We start from the raw sequence: 20,344 nt of genomic DNA on the forward strand, positions 1-20,344 counted from the left end.
ATGAAGGTAAGGCAAAGAAGTATACAGGTATTGAAGCTGAAGATGGAGTATAAAGGTAAGGAAGAGAGATAGAGAAGATGGAGTAAAGTTAATGAAGAATACAGAATACAGAGATAATAAAGGAGAAGATTAGTAAAGTTAATGAAGAATACAGGATACAGAGATAATCAATGAGAAGACAAGTAAAGGTAAGGAAGAATACAGGATACAGAGATAATAAAGGAGAAGACAAGTAAAGTTAATGAAGAATACAGGATTCAGAGATAATAAAGAAGAAGACAAGTAAAGTTAAGAAAGAATACAGGATACAGAGATAATAAAGGAGAAGACGAGTAAAGCTAAGGAAGAATACAGGATACAGAGATAATAAAGGAGAAGACAAGTAAAGTTAATGAAGAATACAGAATACAGAGATAATAAAGGAGAAGCAAGTAAAGTTAATGAAGAATACAGAATACAGAGATAATAAAGGAGAAGACAAGTAAAGTTAATGAAGAATACAGAATACAGAGATAATAAAGGAGAAGACAAGTAAAGTTAATGAAGAATACAGAATACAGAGATAGTCAAGGAGAAGACAAGTAAAGCTAAGGAAGAATACAGGATACAGAGATAATAAAGGAGAAGACAAGTAAAGCTAAGGAAGAATACAGAATACAGAGATAGTCAAGGAGAAGACAAGTAAAGCTAAGGAAGAATACAGGATACAGAGATAATAAAGGAGAAGACAAGTAAAGCTAAGGAAGAATACAAGATACAGAGATAATAAAGAGAAGACAAGTAAAGCTAAGGAAGAATAAAGGATACAGAGATAATAAAGGAGAAGACGAGTAAAGCTAAGGAAGAATACAGGATACAGAGATAACAAAGGAGAAGACAAGTAATGTATCCTTATTTTTTTTATAAGGATACAGTACATTTCATACAGAAACAATTTAAGGCCGAATTTACGGTTCGTTAAAATATAATAAAACGATAGAATAAGAGATATATGACATGAAGAAATTGAAACTTGAAAGTAAGAAAGAAAGAGGATAAATAACATGTATGATTGAGAGGAAGGAAGAGAATTAGTATTTAATTGGAGTACCCGAGGTGGGAGGGGGAATACCAAGGTTTGTGTGAGATCGGACTTGCTAATTTTACACTTATCTCATTATTCCGGAGTATTGAATCTGTAAGGACTAAAGGATATTTGGCAATTTACTACATTCACTTTTATATGCGCCCATTCGCCCTAATTTTAGTCATTTGCGCCCATCCGTCCCTTCCAGTTATGTGAATTAACCATTGCACTGGAATATTTACACAGAAAAAGACTAAAAAACGACCTAAAACTAATAAAATGTCAGTATGTTGAAAAATTTCTTCTTCCTTGAATAATCAATATCGTTTATAGTAAAGATGGGTATGATTTTTCAAATAAAGGAAAGATTTTACACTTTCTGATGCAGGAACCCAAAATGTAAGAAAAAAGACTGAATATATTCCTTGCGGTCGTCTCACTTTCTCTCTCATGTATAGAGGGTAATTGCATCTTTAGTTTTTAATCGTTAATTTTAAAATGTGAAAAAAATCTAGTCATATTTCATCGAGAACAATAGAATTCATTGATCAAAAAGGCCATTGGTATATTTGAAATTTCAAAATCTATTACGGAACAGTAGACCCCCCCCCCCGCATCATCCATTCTATAATGTATTTTTTCCTTCTCTTATAATCTGTATTGATTTATAAATGTTATTCCAAGCTCTCTGTTTTCATTTCTTTAATTGGCACGGAATAACACTTAATTAATCACTTTAGTTCATTAATTAAATGAATATAAAAATAAGATATTAGAATAAAGTCATACTTTAACATGATAACACCAGATGAGATTATGGCCGCGGTCAGTATTGAAGATTGTCAAAATGTGAATCATGATGAAGCTAAAACGATTGAAATGAAAGAGAAGGGTGTACGGTGTTAACAGTGTACACTGTACAATTTGTCAAAAAAAACCATCCATTGCGATGAAATGTTTTAAACGGAAATGGTATGTTATTGTTATACGATATTAATTATTATTCTTCACTGAATTATCAAAATTTTATCGATCTTTTTTAGTTGACGAACTATAAAAAGAAGTTTATTTAATACAACAAAAAACCTATGAAATGTATTTAAAGTTTCTATGGAAGTAAATAAACGCCCCCTCTCTAAACAAACTTAATGTTCATTAGTCCAGTTAATTGCCGCTGTGAGCAATTTGAGTCTGATTGTCCGAATCCCTTTTCCCGGGGTGGGATATAGGTCTACACACCATTTCCGCATCATCAGAACAAAAAACTTGGAATGTTGGAAATTTTAAAGAAAATAAAGAGACTGATTCCTCGCCTCAACCTCTCATTTTCAAATCCCTCTTTGCAGCCTGAAGGAGTAAAAGTTTGATTTTTCAAACTTTGACATTTGATCCAGCAAAACTCATGGTTTGAAATATCTAAGGTCTACTACATCAGGTTAAAAGAAGGGCTAAAAAATTTGAGTTTGATGAAAGTAATCATACAGCTTTTTTACAGCAATATTATGCAAAATATTGCTTTGTTCTGTAATAAGGCCGAGTATTGTAGAACTTTTATCATTGAAACTAGAAAAAAAACATAATATTTTTCAAAAAACCATTTGTATTCCCATCTCTATTAAATCCCTTAGTTTAACTTGATTAGTTCAATTGAAAAAACTTTAAATTATCTATTAGAGTTCGGTAAAATAGAACTAACTTTCTTTAACTTAATCAAACACTTAAATTAGTTTTTGACTCATTAGCAAAGATTAAAGGCTCATTAAATACATCTTTTCTTTAGAAAATAAACTAAGAAAATCAAGAAACCGATTTTTAGGATCAGTGTCCAAAAGGAACTGAGTTTTTGCAACAAACTCTATTGTTTCATACCTTTATCTTAAAAAACCGATGTCATAAACCTTTCAAACTTTAAAATTTGTTAGATCAAATAGTCTAAGTTTGGAATATCAAAAGGTTACAGAATCAGGTTGCAAATATATAGAGATACAAATTTTATTTTGTGGCCAAGTCTCTGTCCCTCTTATCTTCTACGTTATTGAAAAATATTACCCATAAAACTCTGTTTTTATACTAATTTAAACATCATTTTTATTACTTAGATTAGATAGATTCTAATATTAAGATTTTATTCTAATTTTAAACAAAACCTTTTATGAAGCTTAGTATTAACCTACACTTATCTTAATTTTTAAAACTATTGAAAATTAGATGAAATTTTAGAAAACTACAAAATGCCAAGATTTTTCCCTCATTTAAACTTGCTGCTTTAAAAGTTTTTAGTCAAGAAAAATATACTATAATTTTAATACACTTTTCAATAGCTGAAAAAGATAATGTACAGTTATTTTTGGATTTTTCAGATATTTATTAAGACACGCCGGAAGATCTTACATTTGCCTGACTTTAAAAATTTGTATGTTTTTTGCTTTAAATATTTTTTTCCTAATTCAAATTAGACATTTCTCATAGAGGTCTGAGGCCGAATTTAAAGAATTTTAGCCGTGGCTCAAATATGAAACGCGGTTCAAACATGGTTGGTTCCACTTGAAATTGTAATCAGTGTTTCGAGATTTGAGCCGCCGCTCAATTGGAACCGTTTTTTGACGGATCAGCGACGCGGTTTAAATTTTTTAAATTCGGTCTTTGGACAACCGTCAAAGCTAGTTAGCAGATCATAAGATCTCGTCGACTTAAAGTGTCGCAACGCCTTGGGCCTCAGACATATACATTTTAGAACTGTAACGTGCTCGGGCATATGCATTTTAGAACTGTAACGTGCTCGGACATATACATTTTAGAACTGTAACGTGCTCGGACATATACATTTTAGAACTGTAACGTGCTTGGTTTTAGCTTTAGTTTAAAAGGAGTATACTTCTATTATTGCGTGAAAACTTGCATATTTTAAGGTTTACAGTGTTCTATGGAGTTAAATACTACCTACTTTCTTTTCTCCGAAAATAAACTGTTCAAGGAGCCGTGATATAGTTGGGTGGGTGGGCTTGGAACAAAATTGAGTAAATACTTAAATATCTGGGTATAGGTTAGTGCTGAGGGGGGGACGGGACGGATTACCAGAGATTCATCAGCTCTAATCCTTCCCAACATAGGGCGTACAGTGGCTTAGCTTTAATTACATCAATTCTCACACAAAACTGTTCAATTATACGCGACTAAACGAATTTAACGTAAATTCTAAAATTTACTGTTTTTTCTAAATATTGATGGTTTTGTTTACATGAGCGGAAAATAGTTTCATTCAATAATTAAAACTACTCCCCCCCCCCCTGGCCCCCTGGCCACCAACAGATGTGTCTTTATGCCCGATTGTCGTCTGAATTATATTTATATAATAACGAGATTTATCTATAAAACTAATACAGGAATTAAAGATTAACTATAACTGTATATATCATATTTATATGTCTATTTAGCTGAGAGGTGTACAAAAAAAAATAATTAAAATTTCATGGCATATACTGAAGTAAAATGTAAAAATTATGTTTGAGAATTAAGCGTCTGTAGACGAACTGTTTTAAATAAACTTACTCATCGTATAGCACCAAACAAACGAAATTGTATGCAAAGTAGCACTAGATCTTCTCAACTCATTTTGATAAGTCAGTCTGTTTGAATTAACAACCATCATTCGTCTATGTCATCAAGATTTCAACTTTATAATCGAAAAAATTAATTCACAAGAGTATTGTTGACATAATTTTAAATTCATAGAGCGACATGTCCGACTCACAAAGGTACCCTTGACAGCATTGTCGGATCAAGGTTGCATGAGATTTCAATCATTTTTTTTTGAAAGTTTACTATTTTCATTTTTTCTATATAATGTGACTTGCACACATTTCTGCTTGACAAACAGTATGTTTGAAATTATTAAAAAAAGCTCAAATGAAAACGACGATATCTTCCACATTATTGATCAGATAAAGGTTTAAAGGGAGACATTGATAATCAGCTAGAGGCATTCCCCAATTTAAACGGAAGATATTTTGACATTACAATGATGGTTCCTTAAACACATCGAGTTTTCTTTTTCCTTAACATTCTTATCTATACGTTTACACAGATTGAGTGCGAATTTAATGAATTCAAGCCGCGTCTCAAATTCGCCAAAACCGGGTTTAATTGAGCGCCGACTTAAATCTTGAAACATTGAATACAATTTTAAGTGGAACCAACCATGAGTTGAGCCGCGTCTCAAATTCTTTAAATTCGGCCTTTGGAATGTTTAAATATTTTGAGACATCCTGCATACTTGTTTAAATATATTTATATTATATATATTTAATGATTAATATCTGATTAAAGGTTTGGTTTGGTCGTGAACAAATGAATTGAGAGGATTAGAGACTGATTACTGACTATTCTGTATTCAACTCTAAGTATTCTATTGAAAGAATACTTATAATGTTGTCACAAGGAATTATTTGTTATTACAGTCATAGATAGATAGATAGATAGATAGATAGATAGATAGATAGATAGATAGATAGATAGATAGATAGATAATTAGATAGACAGATTATACGTAAATGATCAAGATATATAAAAATTGATAGATAAATATGTAAAAATAAAATAATATAAAGAATATAGATAGATAGATAGATAGATAAATAGATAGATAAATAGATAGATAGATAGATAGATAGATAGAAAGATAGATAGATAGGTAGATAGATAGATAGATAGATAGATAAATAGATAGATAAATAGATAGATAGATAAAGTTGTTTAAAAATTATTAAAGATTGGACTGGTGTTATAGCTGAGACCGGAGGAGAAAATGTTAAACATTTTTTAAAATTCCAATTTCTATGTTTTGAGAATTTCATCTTGCATCCCGCTTTTTCCTTTTGACAATTGCTTCTGTGGTCATGGCAGATGTTCATTCATCAAATTTAAATGAAAACACTGATTTATTAACTGTGTAATAATACTCTTTCCTATTTTTGATTAAGTTGACATTTTCTTCGTTAATACTTCTCCTAACTTTAAAGTTTTAAAAGACCACTTTCAGACTGAAACAGCATAACTTTTATGCCCATCTTCCTCGTAATATTTATATATTTTCATCAACTTTTTTATCTTTCAATAGTTAAAAATAGGATACAGCAACATTTAAATCTTTTTCGCGCTCCACTCACAACTTCATCACGCATCGAAAAAATTTTTAGAGATAATTTTTCAGAAAATGCATACCACTAGGGAAAAACCGAACGCAGCTTATATTTTCGTCACAGCTTGCCATGATAATCAAATTTAAATTCAAAAAGATTTATTGGCTGAGTTACGATCTTAACAAATGCTGTGATTGTGCTGTTTGCACCGTGAATGAACCCCTTGGATAAAGTTCTAGTCATGCATAAACCTAATATAGTGTACACTGTACAGGCCACAAAGTTGGTGAAGGAATAATCACTAGCTATGTCTATATTATGTTATTTAGATTATAATTATGGATAACTCGTGGGAATAAGATTGGTTGAAGGTTCAGGATTAAGATTTCCTTCTCTCCGGGTCCCCTGCACACCAGGAGTATATTCTCCGACCCAGCAGGGGTTGGTTGGGACGGATTATACTCAGATTGTCGGTCTAGTCCCGCCCCCTTCCCCTCCTGTTTAGATTAGTCCTCTTTATAATTTAGAGCAATTCATTTAAAAGTCCTGTAACCCGTTAAATATTGTTTATTTTAAGATAATTAGAAAATATATATCCTTTTATCTCTTCACAGGAGAGAAACCATTGAAGGACCAGCAAGTAGGATTTATACAAGGAAAAGGAGAATAAGGATCAATCAGTAGGATCTCTACTAGGGAGGAAGTATTGAAGGATCAAGGTATTATTTAAACCATGAAGGATTAAACAGTAGGATCATATGCTAGGAGAGAAGCACTGAAGGATCAACCAGTAGGATCTATATTAGGAGAAGGATTAAACAAAATGATCTAAACTAGGTGAATGAGCATTGAAGGATCAGCCAGTAGGATCTAAACTAGGGGAGGGAGCATTAAAGGATCAACCATTAGAATTATAAAAATTTGATTTTCGTAAAATTTTGAAAATCCGCGAAAAAATAATAATAAGACAAGACAGTTGCATAAACAGATTAGGTTTGAAGAAGAAATTAAGATTGTTAGTGACAGAAGGATATAAAATGATCTTGAGAATTGTGAACATTGCAAAAAAGCATCAGGTCTCCAAGAAAATTCTTTCAGCTTTGTAAGTTTAAAAACTTGTGTTGAGCGACAATTGTCCAATTTATTTTTATGAAAATCTGCGAAATAGAAAGGGAAACTCAAATAGATTATTAAGTACAATATGTTGCAACAGAGAAGTTATAAACGACGTCAAAAGTGTGAAATATAAAAACGAAAACGAAATTTTTCTCAAATTAGTTGACATGTATTCTGAGTTAAAACAAATCTACCAACGCTTAATCGCAAAATCCACTCTGACAACTTTTAAATTTTAGAAAAATATTTTAGATGGGTTCCGATCACAGGATGTCGGAGAGAAATTCATTTATTTATTTTTATGTTTACAAGTTTGATCATGCCTTAAATATCACAATCACTTTTGCCCTTGTAGACCGTGGCACCCGCAAACATTTCCCCCCAAAACCTGATATATTTCAAATATCAAGAGATCACATATCTTCCTACAGCTGTATTCTTTCTCATTCTCCTTCCTTCCTTCATTCTTATTCTCTTCATTCTCATCTTTATCCGAATCTCTGGATTGAGAAACTGAATTACTTCTCACCTCTTTTGCTTCTTTTTCTTTCAATCCATTCTCCTAGAAAATATTCAAAAATTACGAGTCACTGTAAACTCTTGTTTATTTTAACTTTCAAATATCGGGCCGACTTTTAATCAGCTAGTGCAAGCTGTACAGTACAAATATGGACTATATAAGTTCAAACGGTACGGTCCGCGAAATGAATTTCCTAATCTAGTGAAATTTAGGCGACGTATTTGAATCACGAGCTGTAAAAAAAAGGTTACGTAATTCGTTGCAATTCCTATAAGCTACGTCTAGTTCTTCAGTTTACCTGCTCTTTTTTATTTCCCTTCTTAAAGTTGAACCCTCTTCTCTCCTCCCCTACTAGACGGGTACCCGGAGCAAACTCATCCTGGATCCTGTTCAACTGATCAATGGCAGACTCCGTCCTAATCTCTACCTCTCTGCCCTGCTCCAGTAACCTACTTGAGCTGGTTTGCGAGGACGAGGAGATAACTTTGTTTTCATTAGAATCAGTAGGTTCATTGATTGCAGATTGTAGGGTTGGATTGAGTAGGACGGATGAAGCTGCACTGATTCTCCGCACAGCAGGATCCAATCGCGAGTTTTTCAATTCAGGATTTCTAGAAAAGGATAAACTGCTCATCTCTTTTTTTAATGAAACAAAAATCTATTTTCAACCTATTTTGTTGTTAAACACTTTTTTACAATGTTTATATTATTTTTAACTTGGTAGAAAAGTTTATGAAACCAGACTTTCAGGGCGCTTAGCGCCCATCTTCTATTTCAGCTGTGAACATTTTCTCTTTGTATTAAATATTAAACGAAAACAAAAAGTTCGCGAATTTTATAAAAAAAAAATTTCGTGGATTTTGTTGGAGGCTAATGTTTGAGATTTTGATAAACCTTCCCTGCGGTCATGTGAGGTCTCACATAATTTGAGCACGATCGGTTCAGCCGTTTTGACGTTTATTGGATGCAAACAAACAAATAGACAAACAGACAAACAAAGTACATATATATAATAACTTTAAATTATTTCTAAAACATTTAAAAACAATTTTACCTAATTGATTCTTCTCCTAGATCACCCAAAGAACCTGATAAACGTTTAAGATTAATCCTTACAAATCTGATTTCTTTTAATAAACAAAATTAATGGATAGCTAAATTAGCAAGAACGATTCTTTTAAAGATTTGTTTAAAGAATGAAATAGATTTTTATATCATGGCTTAGGCAAAGTTATTACAGATATAGAACAAAATGACTATGAAGAGAAGAGAGAACGACGACAAACAGTCATGACGCATAACGTTTGTTTAAGCCACGTAAAACCTGTTACAATAATATTTTAGAAACTTTTTGACTATACTTTTTTATTATATCGTATAATAAAGTCAAGCATGATACTGCAATTTAAATGTTGAAAGATTCTTTTTTTACCGGAATTTATATTTTGTTGAGTTGGGAACACGGAGAAAGAATTGGATTGGGTTGGTTGGGATTGAAATTGGGTTGGTTGGGGTCGGGATTGGATTGGTTGGGATTGGGTTGGTGGAACATTGAATTGGGTTCGTTGTGAATTGGATCGAGGGGATAAAAGTTTGGATCTTGAAGGAGAAGGATTAGATAAAGAAGAAGAAGGAGAAGGACTAGGTTGTGACGGAGAAGGACTAGGTTGTGACGGAGAAGGACTAGGTTGTGACGGAGAAGGACTAGGTTTAGAAGGAGAAGGATTAGATCTAGAAGAAGAAGGTTTGAGAGAGGAAAACTGTCTAGCTCTTGATTTTACAACAAACCTACTATTCTCCTCTTCAAACCTAGAGTAGAAAGGAAAGGGATGGAATTAGAATGACAAAGAAAAATTTGAAGAAGGGAATTAAAGGAAAAGGTTGGACGAATTTATAAATTAAAGGGATTGTAGACGTAAAGAGAGCAAATTCGCTTAAAGAGTGGAATGTTCATTTTATTTTCACAACTGTAAATGTGTGGTTGGTTTTTTTATCTAAAAATGTCAAATTATGTTATATTTATTATCATCAATTTTCAGAGCTGAAAACTTTAGAATGGTGGATATCAGGATTAAGGCTTAAACCACTCTTTTTCTTAATATCCAGTTTAAATATTGCTTGTTCTCCACATGAATTTAAACTCCAGAGAAGCAAAATTATCTTCCAATTGGATATTTCATTCTAAAGTTTTCAGCTCAGGTTAAAAAGAGAATATCTAAATCTTCCTTGACTTATGCAAAGGATACCACACTTTAAATAGAAGATAACTTCAAGTTTTGTTGACAGTTAATTTAAAAACAGAAAAAAGTACGCCATGCATTTTCAGGATTTAATTACTTTTGATAGAATCGATAGAATTGGAGCCACGTTAGTGCTGTTTAATCATGTCATTCTTCAGGAATTAAAATCTAAATCAAAATGAAATTAAAAAAAACACAAATAAAGACGGATAATCGCGTAATTAAAATATATAAAAGTAAGAAATATAAAGAGTATTAAAGTCGTTAAAACTAAATTTTAAATCCGTCTTAAATACTTACTCATAATCAACATTGTCAGAGTTATTCAAACCAGGGTTTCCTTCTTGTTCTGTGCCTGTGAAGGGTGCAGGGTTTCCCCTTAAGCCGCCAGTTTGTCCAAAATTTACCGAATTTTGTTGATTTGCTTGTATTGGTGGGGGTCCGACAGGGTTTTCTTTAGGTTCTCCCGCGATTCTCAGTAAGCCTTCTAAAACTTGTCCTCTGAACATTTGGAATTTCTTCAACAATTCCATTATGAATAAATAAGAAAATCTAATCCGGATAAAACTTGTTAAACATTTAAATAAATTCTTAATCTTCAAAATTGCGTTGTTAGCTTCACGGTTTTTAACACAAAATATACCAGTTAATAAAAAAAAACTAAGAACCTAAGCCTTAAACAAAGGAATTGAGTATTTGCCACAAACTCTGATTTTCTAATCCCTAAATCGCTGAACTATCTAAAGTCTACTGAAGTGGGTTGCAAAGATGAAGGGATTGAAAATCAGAGTTTGTGGCAAAGACTCAATTCCTTCATCTTAACCCCGAGCTTTGATTTTTAGTAAGTCAAAAAGCGGTTTCTTTTAAAGTAAACAATGAAGTAAACAATCACAGTTGGAGATGATCAATTTTCTGGTAAAAATACAAGAATTTCTTAATAATTTTTACAGCTAAAATTACGGGGACAATCTTTTTAAGCTCTCTACCTGGATTGTGGGGAACGGCGTGGCGCCGAAGCTTGAAAATTTGACACACGTCTGAAACAAATTTATTTCAGTATAGTTTTAACACTTTGGGGGAATTTTTGTGAGACAGTCTTAACGTTGAAAGTAAACTAACTATCTCGCCATATTGAAAACCGAGAATGGAAAAACATACACATATACAGAATGTTTGTGATTATTTTAATTTCAAATCTGAATTTAAATCAACAATTTTGACAAGTTTGTCTAAATATTGATATTTTCAAAGTTTCTCTCTTTCTTTGGATTTAATGCAAAACCTTCCTTACATGTTTTTTCCCTAGATATGAAGCCCATATCGTAGCAATCCCCATATTTATTAACCTGAACATACCTTGATAAATTACGTTGTACATTGTCTGTAAATTTAAATGCGCTTTTTATTAACTACGCAAAACTTGTAATGCGATTAACCTAGCCTAGCTACGTCTGTAAATAAGTCAAAACCTGTATTGTGATTAACTTATAACTACGTCAATGATTGGCTTAACTACGCTTATATATATCCACCCCAATCTTGTAAATACCTATATTAACTTAACCATTAACATGAAAATCTAAATACAAGTAAGTTGGAAGATACTCATGACTTAGATTACGTTGAGAGAAGTAATCGTTCCTCGTTTGGCAAGCAAGTAAATGTCATTGTATCCGAGTTGAGACATTGATAGTTTACATTGATAGCTAAAGATTTTGCCCAGTGTTTGGCATTGATAGTTTACGAGATCATGTCTGTGTTTGACATTGATAGCTCAATATCATGCCCATTGTTTGGCATTGATAATTGATAGTTTACGAGATCGTGTCCGTGTTTGACATTGAAAGCTCAAGATCGTGCCCAGTTTTCAGCATTGATCGTTTATGACATTGTGTCTTTGTTTGACATTGATAGCTCAAGATCGTGTCCAGTGTTTTGCATTGATAGTTTACGTGATCGTGTCCGTGTATGACATTGGTGCCGGTCTGTGGCATTTTAGTAGTTTACGAGATTGTGTCCGTGTTTGACATTGATGGCTCAAGAGATCGTGTCCGGTTTGACATTGATAGTAAAGTGAGATTGAGGTGAACCTGGATTGATCCAGGTTTGAGAAACCCTTATGGAGTAGGGCATTTACTACAGATATTCTGGTTTCTACATAGGAAAGAAATTCATTTTATTCAGAATTACTGATACGACTTTGCAACCTTGTAACTACTCTAATTTTTATTTCACATATGATTTGTTTAGAAAAAAAACTTATTTTGTTGCACAGAAGGACTTTGTTTCTGATTATAAGCTCTGAAAAAGGGACTGTGCTTAAATTCATTCTATAGATTTTAGATCAAAATCATGTGTCTCGGCATGGAAAACAATGAACCCCAATGCAAAAAAAATGTTGCATTTTCTAGTCGTTAATTGTCCTGATATATTCTTTACGCGCAATAATGCCAAATCGGAACTGGATGGTTTTTCAAAACTTAAGTCTTGAATGTTATTGGTTTTAACATTAACAGTAAAAAAGTTCATTGTGTTCGCTTCGCCCCCCTCATCTGAAGCCCCTGTACTGAACCTGTGCAGCAGTTCTTTACTTAAATTAACAATTGTTTCCTCGTTTTTAGGTTGTTTCAAAAATACGAACCTTAAAATATATTACAGGAATTGATCTCATTCTTTCTCCGTAATTTTATTTTCATTTTTGGGCTCTATCAGACACAAACAAACTAATCACAGTGATGCATTAAGGTTGTAAGCTCACACGAAAAAATGAGAATTTTGCAAATTACTACTAAAAACTAAAGCTAAAACAATTGTACATGTCTAGGCCTACAAAAAAGGTATAAGTGAGTTAGGGAGGTAAGATTAAAGGCTAAGGCGTTGCGATACTTCAAAGTCTACCCGGTCTCGTAAATTGATGCAACTTTTCATTTGGATCTATGTGCAATACCTGGTCGGAGTAAAGGGCGTGGTTGGCACAACAAAGGTGGCAGCCTGAGTTGGTTCCAGGTTGGGTAATCTCTCCGTAGTTCCTGCTCCGAACCTTGAACCTGGAGGTATTCGTCCTGCTCCGGACCTTGAACCTGGAGGTATCCGTCCTGATTCAGAGGATGAAAAAGAGGGTTCTTCTTTACGGGCTGAAATATCAGTTTAATCAATTAAGAAATCTAAATCGGAGTAATGTTTTATTATTTACGGTAAATGTGTCAGATAGCAAATCCCAGAATAAAAAAATAAAAATTTGAGTGTTCATTCTTTTTCTCCTGCGTTTCTTATTCTTTAAAGAGAATTTCTTTTAGTATTTACAACATTAAATTTTATTTTATTTAATGGTTTAAAATTCATTTCTAGAAATAAAGATTTCTCAAAACAAAGATCAAACATTTTAATTTCATAAAACAATTTTCTTTATTATAATATAGATACAGGGTGTCCCAAAAAACATGGGAATTCAGTGACGAATTCGATATCGTCTTTTCAAATAATTCTTTGATTTAGTATAGTGATGCCTACTGAGAAAGCTGTAATCTGTAAGAGTTTCGTCTGCTATGTTTACATTTTGTTTGTTTATGTTTTGACAGCAAATTACAGTATACAAACAGAGTAAACTTGTCCGTATTCACTGTTCATCTTGCGGAGACATTATAGACACATCTTTGCAGTCTTTTACCCTTTTCATTAAATAAACTCTAGCAGACATAATAATATTATGGCTTTTGAAATTAGGTATTACAATGCTAATTCATAACAAAGACGATATCGAATTCGTCACTGAATTCCCATGTTTTTTGGGACACCCTGTATAATCTTCCGGAAAATTATGGCAAACTTGAATATGACAGAAACAAATCTCAATAATTGAAAAGAGTCAAAACAGACCAAATATATTTTCTAAATAAATGTACACGAGTTATACGCTGCAACTTTTTGGTGGGTTGTTTTTAAATCTGAAACAAAAGAATTCATTCTTTGACACAAACTCTGATTTTCTAATCTCTTTATCTTTAAACTCCAATGTTGAAAATCGTAGATATTTCAAACTTTGAACTCTGTGACATTAATTTATCTACGTATATGAAATATCACAGGTTTACACCAATAGGATTCGAATATTTGAGTTTGTGGCAACGACTTAATTTCTTTTAAATCTATTTAATGAATACGATGTCTCCGATATCTCCGTTATATTTGAAGAACAGACTTGACTTTTACAAAGCTAGAGCAAGTTGTGTACAGTATTACAGGTCAGAGACGACTGTATTGAGTTTATTTTATGTGTTTCTTTATATTCATGATTCTGTGTAGCTGTAAACTAGGTTATTTCTTTGTCAAATCATAAAATATGCAATTTAAAGATTAAAGTCTCATCATCCCAGTACATACAACCCATAGACGGTAAAAAAGAGACGGTACATCAAAAGAATCATCCCTTAACGTTCTCTGCATTTTTATTAAAGATTCCTGAAACCAACTCCCATTAATATCTATCTATCTATCTATCTTAACCTAACCTGACCCATGGAATATTATAATCAAGGAAGGTTACTTTTTTTCCAAAGGACGAGTCAAAGAGCACGGGGCGAAAAATGTTATCAAAATATTCATAATTTATCCTCAGGACTTTTGCATTTGTTTGACCTTCTATATTATTCTTTAGAAGAATCTAAACTGAACCTGAATTTGTTTGATCTAATTTTTGCTGGATAGATGCTGAGAACCCAAACTCCTTAAGGAGCTTGTTGAACTTGTTGATCTGCTCCTCCTCCGTCTCCTCTTGACCCAACCCGTCCTCCAGCAACAACAACAGCACAACAACCTTAAAGGAACAGTTAACGTAATTTCACGTGAGCCTTAAATTCATGAGTTGTATGCGCGATTCATATCACAGTACAACTTTATGTGAGTTAAAATGATTGATTTTCCTTTTTTATCTGAAAATTGATAATTTGCAATCTGCTGTAAAGTTCTTGGCGGAGCAGAGACGAAGAAGGAAATTGAGAGAATTTTTCTTTTCATGACAGAAGACGACATTATAGATAAAGGGCTGAAGGGCTGAAAGGATGGTGTATTTTTCGACCTACACATATCCGCTATACTCCACTTCTGACCTACGCCAAATCCGCTATACAACACATCCGACCTACTAGCACGTGGTTTTACAGCTGCGATATGGACATGTGTCCGCAGCGCCCGGCCCCCTAGCCTGTCCTAGCCGCGGCGCTCGGCCCAGATTAATTGTCTTAACCTAACCTAACCCTCAAATAATACAAAAATAAACAGCTGACGTAGGTCCGATATTGCAGTAGGTCGGAAAGTTAGAAGGTCGGAAATTCAGTAGGGGAGATATTGCGTATAGACGATGTAACATTACCCAAATCCGAATCGGACACACGTAACTTTGGAATGCAGAGTCAATTGAAATCAAGGATTCTTGATTGAAATAATTTCGACAATCGTTTTAAACAATTTTTTAAATGCGTGATTACAAAGCCAAAGACAGCTTTACGGAATTATTTAATTATTCATTTTTGTTTCTATGCACATTGTTAACAATTGATACTTTCTTTTCCGAATTATTTCCTAAACATTTAAAGTCATATTCTAGTCAGAAAGAGTGTATTAACGTAATTTTAAATGACCCTCCGTTAAAAAAGAAAGTTGTATGTCCTTTAGTCTGATCAAGTATTAACTAGGAATGTTCTTAATTTTGAAAACATCTGATTAGATTTACTCTACAAAAGTGTCTTGCGCTATTCTACAGCAGAAAAACAATGTAGGAATAATCAGATTTGAACACAGTTGAAGCTACAAAAATACGCTTTTTTCACATTATTGATCAGCTAAAGGTTTGAAGATTGCGTTTGTTAATCGGGTATGTCCCTCTTTAATTGGAGGATCAGGTTGTTCTTATAAAGACTCAATCTTTTTGAGTAACCCTGTATCTGTTGCTTGTTCTAAATGTACACTGTAAACTCATGAGTTGAAACATCTAAAAACTAAATGTCAAGTCCTCTAACTCCCTGATATGCATGAGTATAGATCTGGTTTAACTATTCTAACAGGTTCAGAAATACGGAAGTTACCTTCAGAGCTTGCATTCTTAAACTGAAGTTTCCTGCTACCTTTACTAACTCTACGTTTAGTCATTTCAGGGGATAGTAGTGTATAGGAAGAAGAGATGGTTCCTTTACTCTACATTTAGGCTTAGCCATTTCAGGAGCTAATACTGTATAGGAAGGTAGGTTGTGGGGGCTACAAGTGTATACCGAAATTAGGATGAAAAAGTATAAAGATAAGAAAATGACAGATGAGAGTTTTTCTTTTGCAACCCTGAGATTGCTCTGACAAATCTAAAATATGGACTAGCTATGTTAATTAATCAGTAACAATTAGTGTAAGAATTAAATTATATCCTTCTAATTAAACATATAGGATGTTAAATGAACATAAGTCCCCTCATTTACATCTTCTCGCTTCAATCTCAATATTTACTTTAAAGGGACTGTTTTCAAACCTTAACATAATCTGTTTTGACTCTTTTTTTATTAAGAGAAACTTTAAATTGCAATGCTGTAAATTTAAATATTTAAAACTTTGAATTATTTTTAAATATAAACAACAGTTACTGGATTTAAATATTATATTCACCCGAAAACTGTTAAAATCAAGCAGACTCTCTAGAAGTGTTTTGAAAAGGTTAAATCTCAAAGTAAACCTTCACTGTGGGATAAACATCTAAATTACAACCAGGAAGACTACTCGAGCTGCTCAACCCATATTCAAGTGACGTAGAGGGTTGGACGAGGGGCGCGAAGAACTCTGATTTCCGCAAATTCATCATCTAATAGATTTAATCTATATATATAAAGTTAAAATCTCTGTTTGTCTGTCTGTCTGTTTATTTGTTCGATCATAACTCATGAACCTCCTTACCGATCTGCCTCAACTTTTGGGGGTACACGGGAGAACCACGGGAATGTTCTTAACTTGGTTTTGAGATTCTAAGTTAAGTGGGTTGACTATTATAGCTAAAATTGTAATTTACGAAAAAGTGCGGGTAAACAGCGGAAGTAACTATAAGTACCCTGGCCGGGCAACACTGGGTTCCCGGGCTATTCTAATATAATTTCAAAATTGGTCTCTCTACGTGAGAAACATGAAATGAACAAAGGACACTGTGAATTAAAACTGCAAAAGTGCATAATGTCGACATAAACCTGATTTTCACATCAACCATGAATCTATGGACCTGATTCCAACTCAAACAAACAGTAATGTGGACCACGATATAAACTAATCAAACAGAAATGTGGACCACAATCTAAACTAAACAAACAGTAATGTTGACCACAATCTCAACTAATCAAACAGTAATGTGGACCACGATATAGACTAATCAAACAGTAATGTGGACCGCAATCTAAACTAATCAAAAAGTATCGTGGACCACATTCTAAACTAATCAACCAGTAATGTGGACCACAATCTAAACTAATCAAACAGTAATATTGACCACAATCTAAACTGATCAAACAGTAATGTGGACCACGATATAAACTAATCAAACAGTATGGTGGACCACAATCTAAACTAATCAAACAGTAATGTGGACCATGATCTAATCAAACATTAATGTGAACCACGATATAAACTAATCAAACAGTAATGTGGACCACGATATAAACTAATCAAACAGTAATGTGGACCACAACTTAATCTAATCAAACAATATGGTGGACCACAATTTAAACACAATCAAACATCTAAACAAACCGAACAATAGGGTGAACCACAGCACAGTCTAAACCATAGTGAAACCTATAAACCGAAATCTAAATCTACACTGCCATGGGACTCTGTACAGTACACTTTGGGAGGGGGGGACCCCCCTCTTCCTCCATGTCTCTGGAAGCTCCCATCTTGAAATCTGAATTTATGAACTCCCAATAACTTTTTCATTTTCCAGTAATTCTAAATAAAGTTGATGAAACCAACTGGTACATTTATATTTCAGAAATTTATATTTTCAGGAGTTTGTCATGTCAAGAGTTTGTCTCGTCAGAAGTTTGGCTCGTCAGGAGTTTGTCTTTTCACGAGTTTGACTTTCAGGAGTTTGTCTAGCTTTCTGTAGTTTGAATTTCTGTAGTTTGTATTTCAGGAGTTTGTATTTCAGGAGTTTGTATTTCAGGAGTTTGTAATTCAGGAGTTTGTATTTCAGGAGTTTGTAATTCAGGAGTTTGTATTTCAGGAGTTTGTATTTCAGGAGTTTGTAATTCAGGAGTTTGTATTTTAGGAGTTTGTAATTCAGGAGTTTGTATTTCAGGAGTTTGTCATGGCGCCAGTCCTGCAAACTTGAGCTTTTTAGTCGTGTAACTTCTTATGCAATAAGATGGTGGCGAAATTTTACTTTTAGTTTTTTTCAATTTTCATATTTTTTAGTCTTTCCAAATCCTTTCCCCTCACTACTTCATAAGTTCATTCATATTAACTCCTCCGTGCACAATTTTCGTCTAATATATACTTCCTAATATTTTAATATAATACTCTAATATTCCCACTTCCCTATCCATCTTCATCTACTAACTCTTCCTCCCCCGTCATCCTTATCAACTCTACTCTCTCCGTTTACTTCAATCCCTACCTCAAAGATTTCTCCAATCACATATCCCTTTTTCATCTCCCGTCATCCGTATTAACTCCAAACCTCCACTTCCTGTTCTCCCTAAATCTCCAACCTCCACACTTCCTCTCTCTAGCTTTATACTGCCTTCCTTCATGAACATCTACTCCCCTTTCTTTGTTTACTTTGCTTCCTACAACTGCAATCTCTTCTCTTCTTTTTCCACCACATACTAGTCAATCAAACCCGTCATCCATATATCAACTCCTCCTCCATTTTTCCTTCACTCCCTACATCACCAACCTCCATTCTGTTTAATCACTCTAACTCTACTTCCTTCCTTCATTCATTTAAACTCCCTGTAATTCACTTCCCTCAGTCCTTTAAGTTCCTTATACTTCTCCAATCTATACACTTCTTTATCTCTCTCAACCTACTCTGCTCTTGATCCATATTAACTCCGCTCCTTCCATTTACTTTACTCACTATATGTATATATGAAAGGAATTGAGTCTTTGTCACAAACTCTGATTTTCTAATCCCTAACTATTTATAACACAGATATTTTGGTTCGCAGTGTTATAAAGTTTTTGGACAGAAATTTTCTCTTTATCGAGAAGGTTCAAGGCTTTTTAATATATATCATATATAATATAATCTAAAAGGCGAGAACCTTCGAGATGTAGTGAAAATTTAAGTCCAAAAACTTTATAGCACGTCGTGCCAAAATAATAGTGCTATAGGTAATTTCATGAAAACGCTTGTGTACTTGTCTTATTTCAATTGCTATTTCTAGATCTAATAAGCTTTGAAACAAAGCATGAGTCAAAAAAAGTTGATTTCAATTTTATTTCATTTCAATTGTAAAAAAATATTTTGGAAATATCCTAATTTTTTTGGAGAAAATCCGGGAACAATGCAATCAAAACTTTATAGCACGCTGCTGTACAGCTAATTCAACATTATAGAACGATGATTACATTATAGCACGTTCATTATGAAATTCACGATGAAGTGAGGAAGAATAATAAAAAGTACACAATAGTATCATAAAATCTATTTACTACACGCAAATCTGCCCCTTTAGTGAAGGTAAATTCAACCTATATGAATCATAAAGTCTGACCGTGTAAACCTTGTTGCACCGGTGCAGGTTAGAGTTGATTTACACCAAGAAAAGCTTTAGGATTAAGTAAGTACATTCCTTCTTGAAATAAAATATGGTCCTATCAGCCTGCAGTGATGGTCTCCGGCAGCTGTTCTTCTTTTCGGTGTTGGGTCAAATTACCTCCACCCCCTGAACTTGTAATCTGGTAACTAACAATTCAGAGTTTTAGGGTTATATTCAATACATTTAAACAGATTATTGGCCTTTTAAATGTGAATTTAAATATAGATCACTTGTGTTTAGTTTTAGTTTTAAAGAAGAAATTAGCAAAATTATCATCGATTTTTAAGTAAGAGTAAGGGACCCAATCAACGGTGTGGGTAACAAAGAATAATGATTGTAATTAAAATATCTGTGTGCTAAACTGAATATATATTTATTAAGACTCATTTTTGATTAATTTTCTAAATTAAGACTTATTATCAATTAATTAATAGTATTATTTGTTTAAACCCATAAAGTCCCCCCTCCCCCCCCCC

The 20,344-nt window shown here is 33.3% G+C and overlaps 1 protein-coding gene across 1 annotated transcript; it reads right to left on the reverse strand.

The window, feature by feature from the left end:
• Window positions 1-7,657: 7,657 nt before the first annotated feature.
• Window positions 7,658-16,175, reverse strand: LOC111710388 (flocculation protein FLO11). The gene is made up of 8 exons (XM_023484469.1): window positions 16,161-16,175; window positions 14,752-14,893; window positions 13,028-13,214; window positions 11,067-11,117; window positions 9,273-9,649; window positions 8,895-8,928; window positions 8,139-8,451; window positions 7,658-7,882 (listed from the first exon to the last, which is right to left on the reverse strand). Exons 1-8 carry the CDS (start codon window positions 16,173-16,175, stop codon window positions 7,658-7,660), a joined length of 1,344 nt encoding a protein of 447 aa, XP_023340237.1.
• Window positions 16,176-20,344: the final 4,169 nt, after the last annotated feature.

Source organism: Eurytemora carolleeae, unplaced genomic scaffold (assembly GCF_000591075.1).
Source record: "Eurytemora carolleeae unplaced genomic scaffold, Eaff_2.0 scaffold787, whole genome shotgun sequence".
NCBI lineage: Eukaryota > Metazoa > Arthropoda > Copepoda > Calanoida > Temoridae > Eurytemora > Eurytemora carolleeae.

Coding starts and splice junctions, on each gene's coding strand:
- LOC111710388 (XM_023484469.1), bottom strand. Junction 11,118..13,027: donor ACGCCCTTTACTCCGACCAG/GTATTGCACATA, acceptor AATTTGTTTCAG/ACGTGTGTCAAATTTTCAAG. Junction 8,452..8,894: donor CTAGGAGAAGAATCAATTAG/GTAAAATTGTTT, acceptor ATCCTTTTCTAG/AAATCCTGAATTGAAAAACT.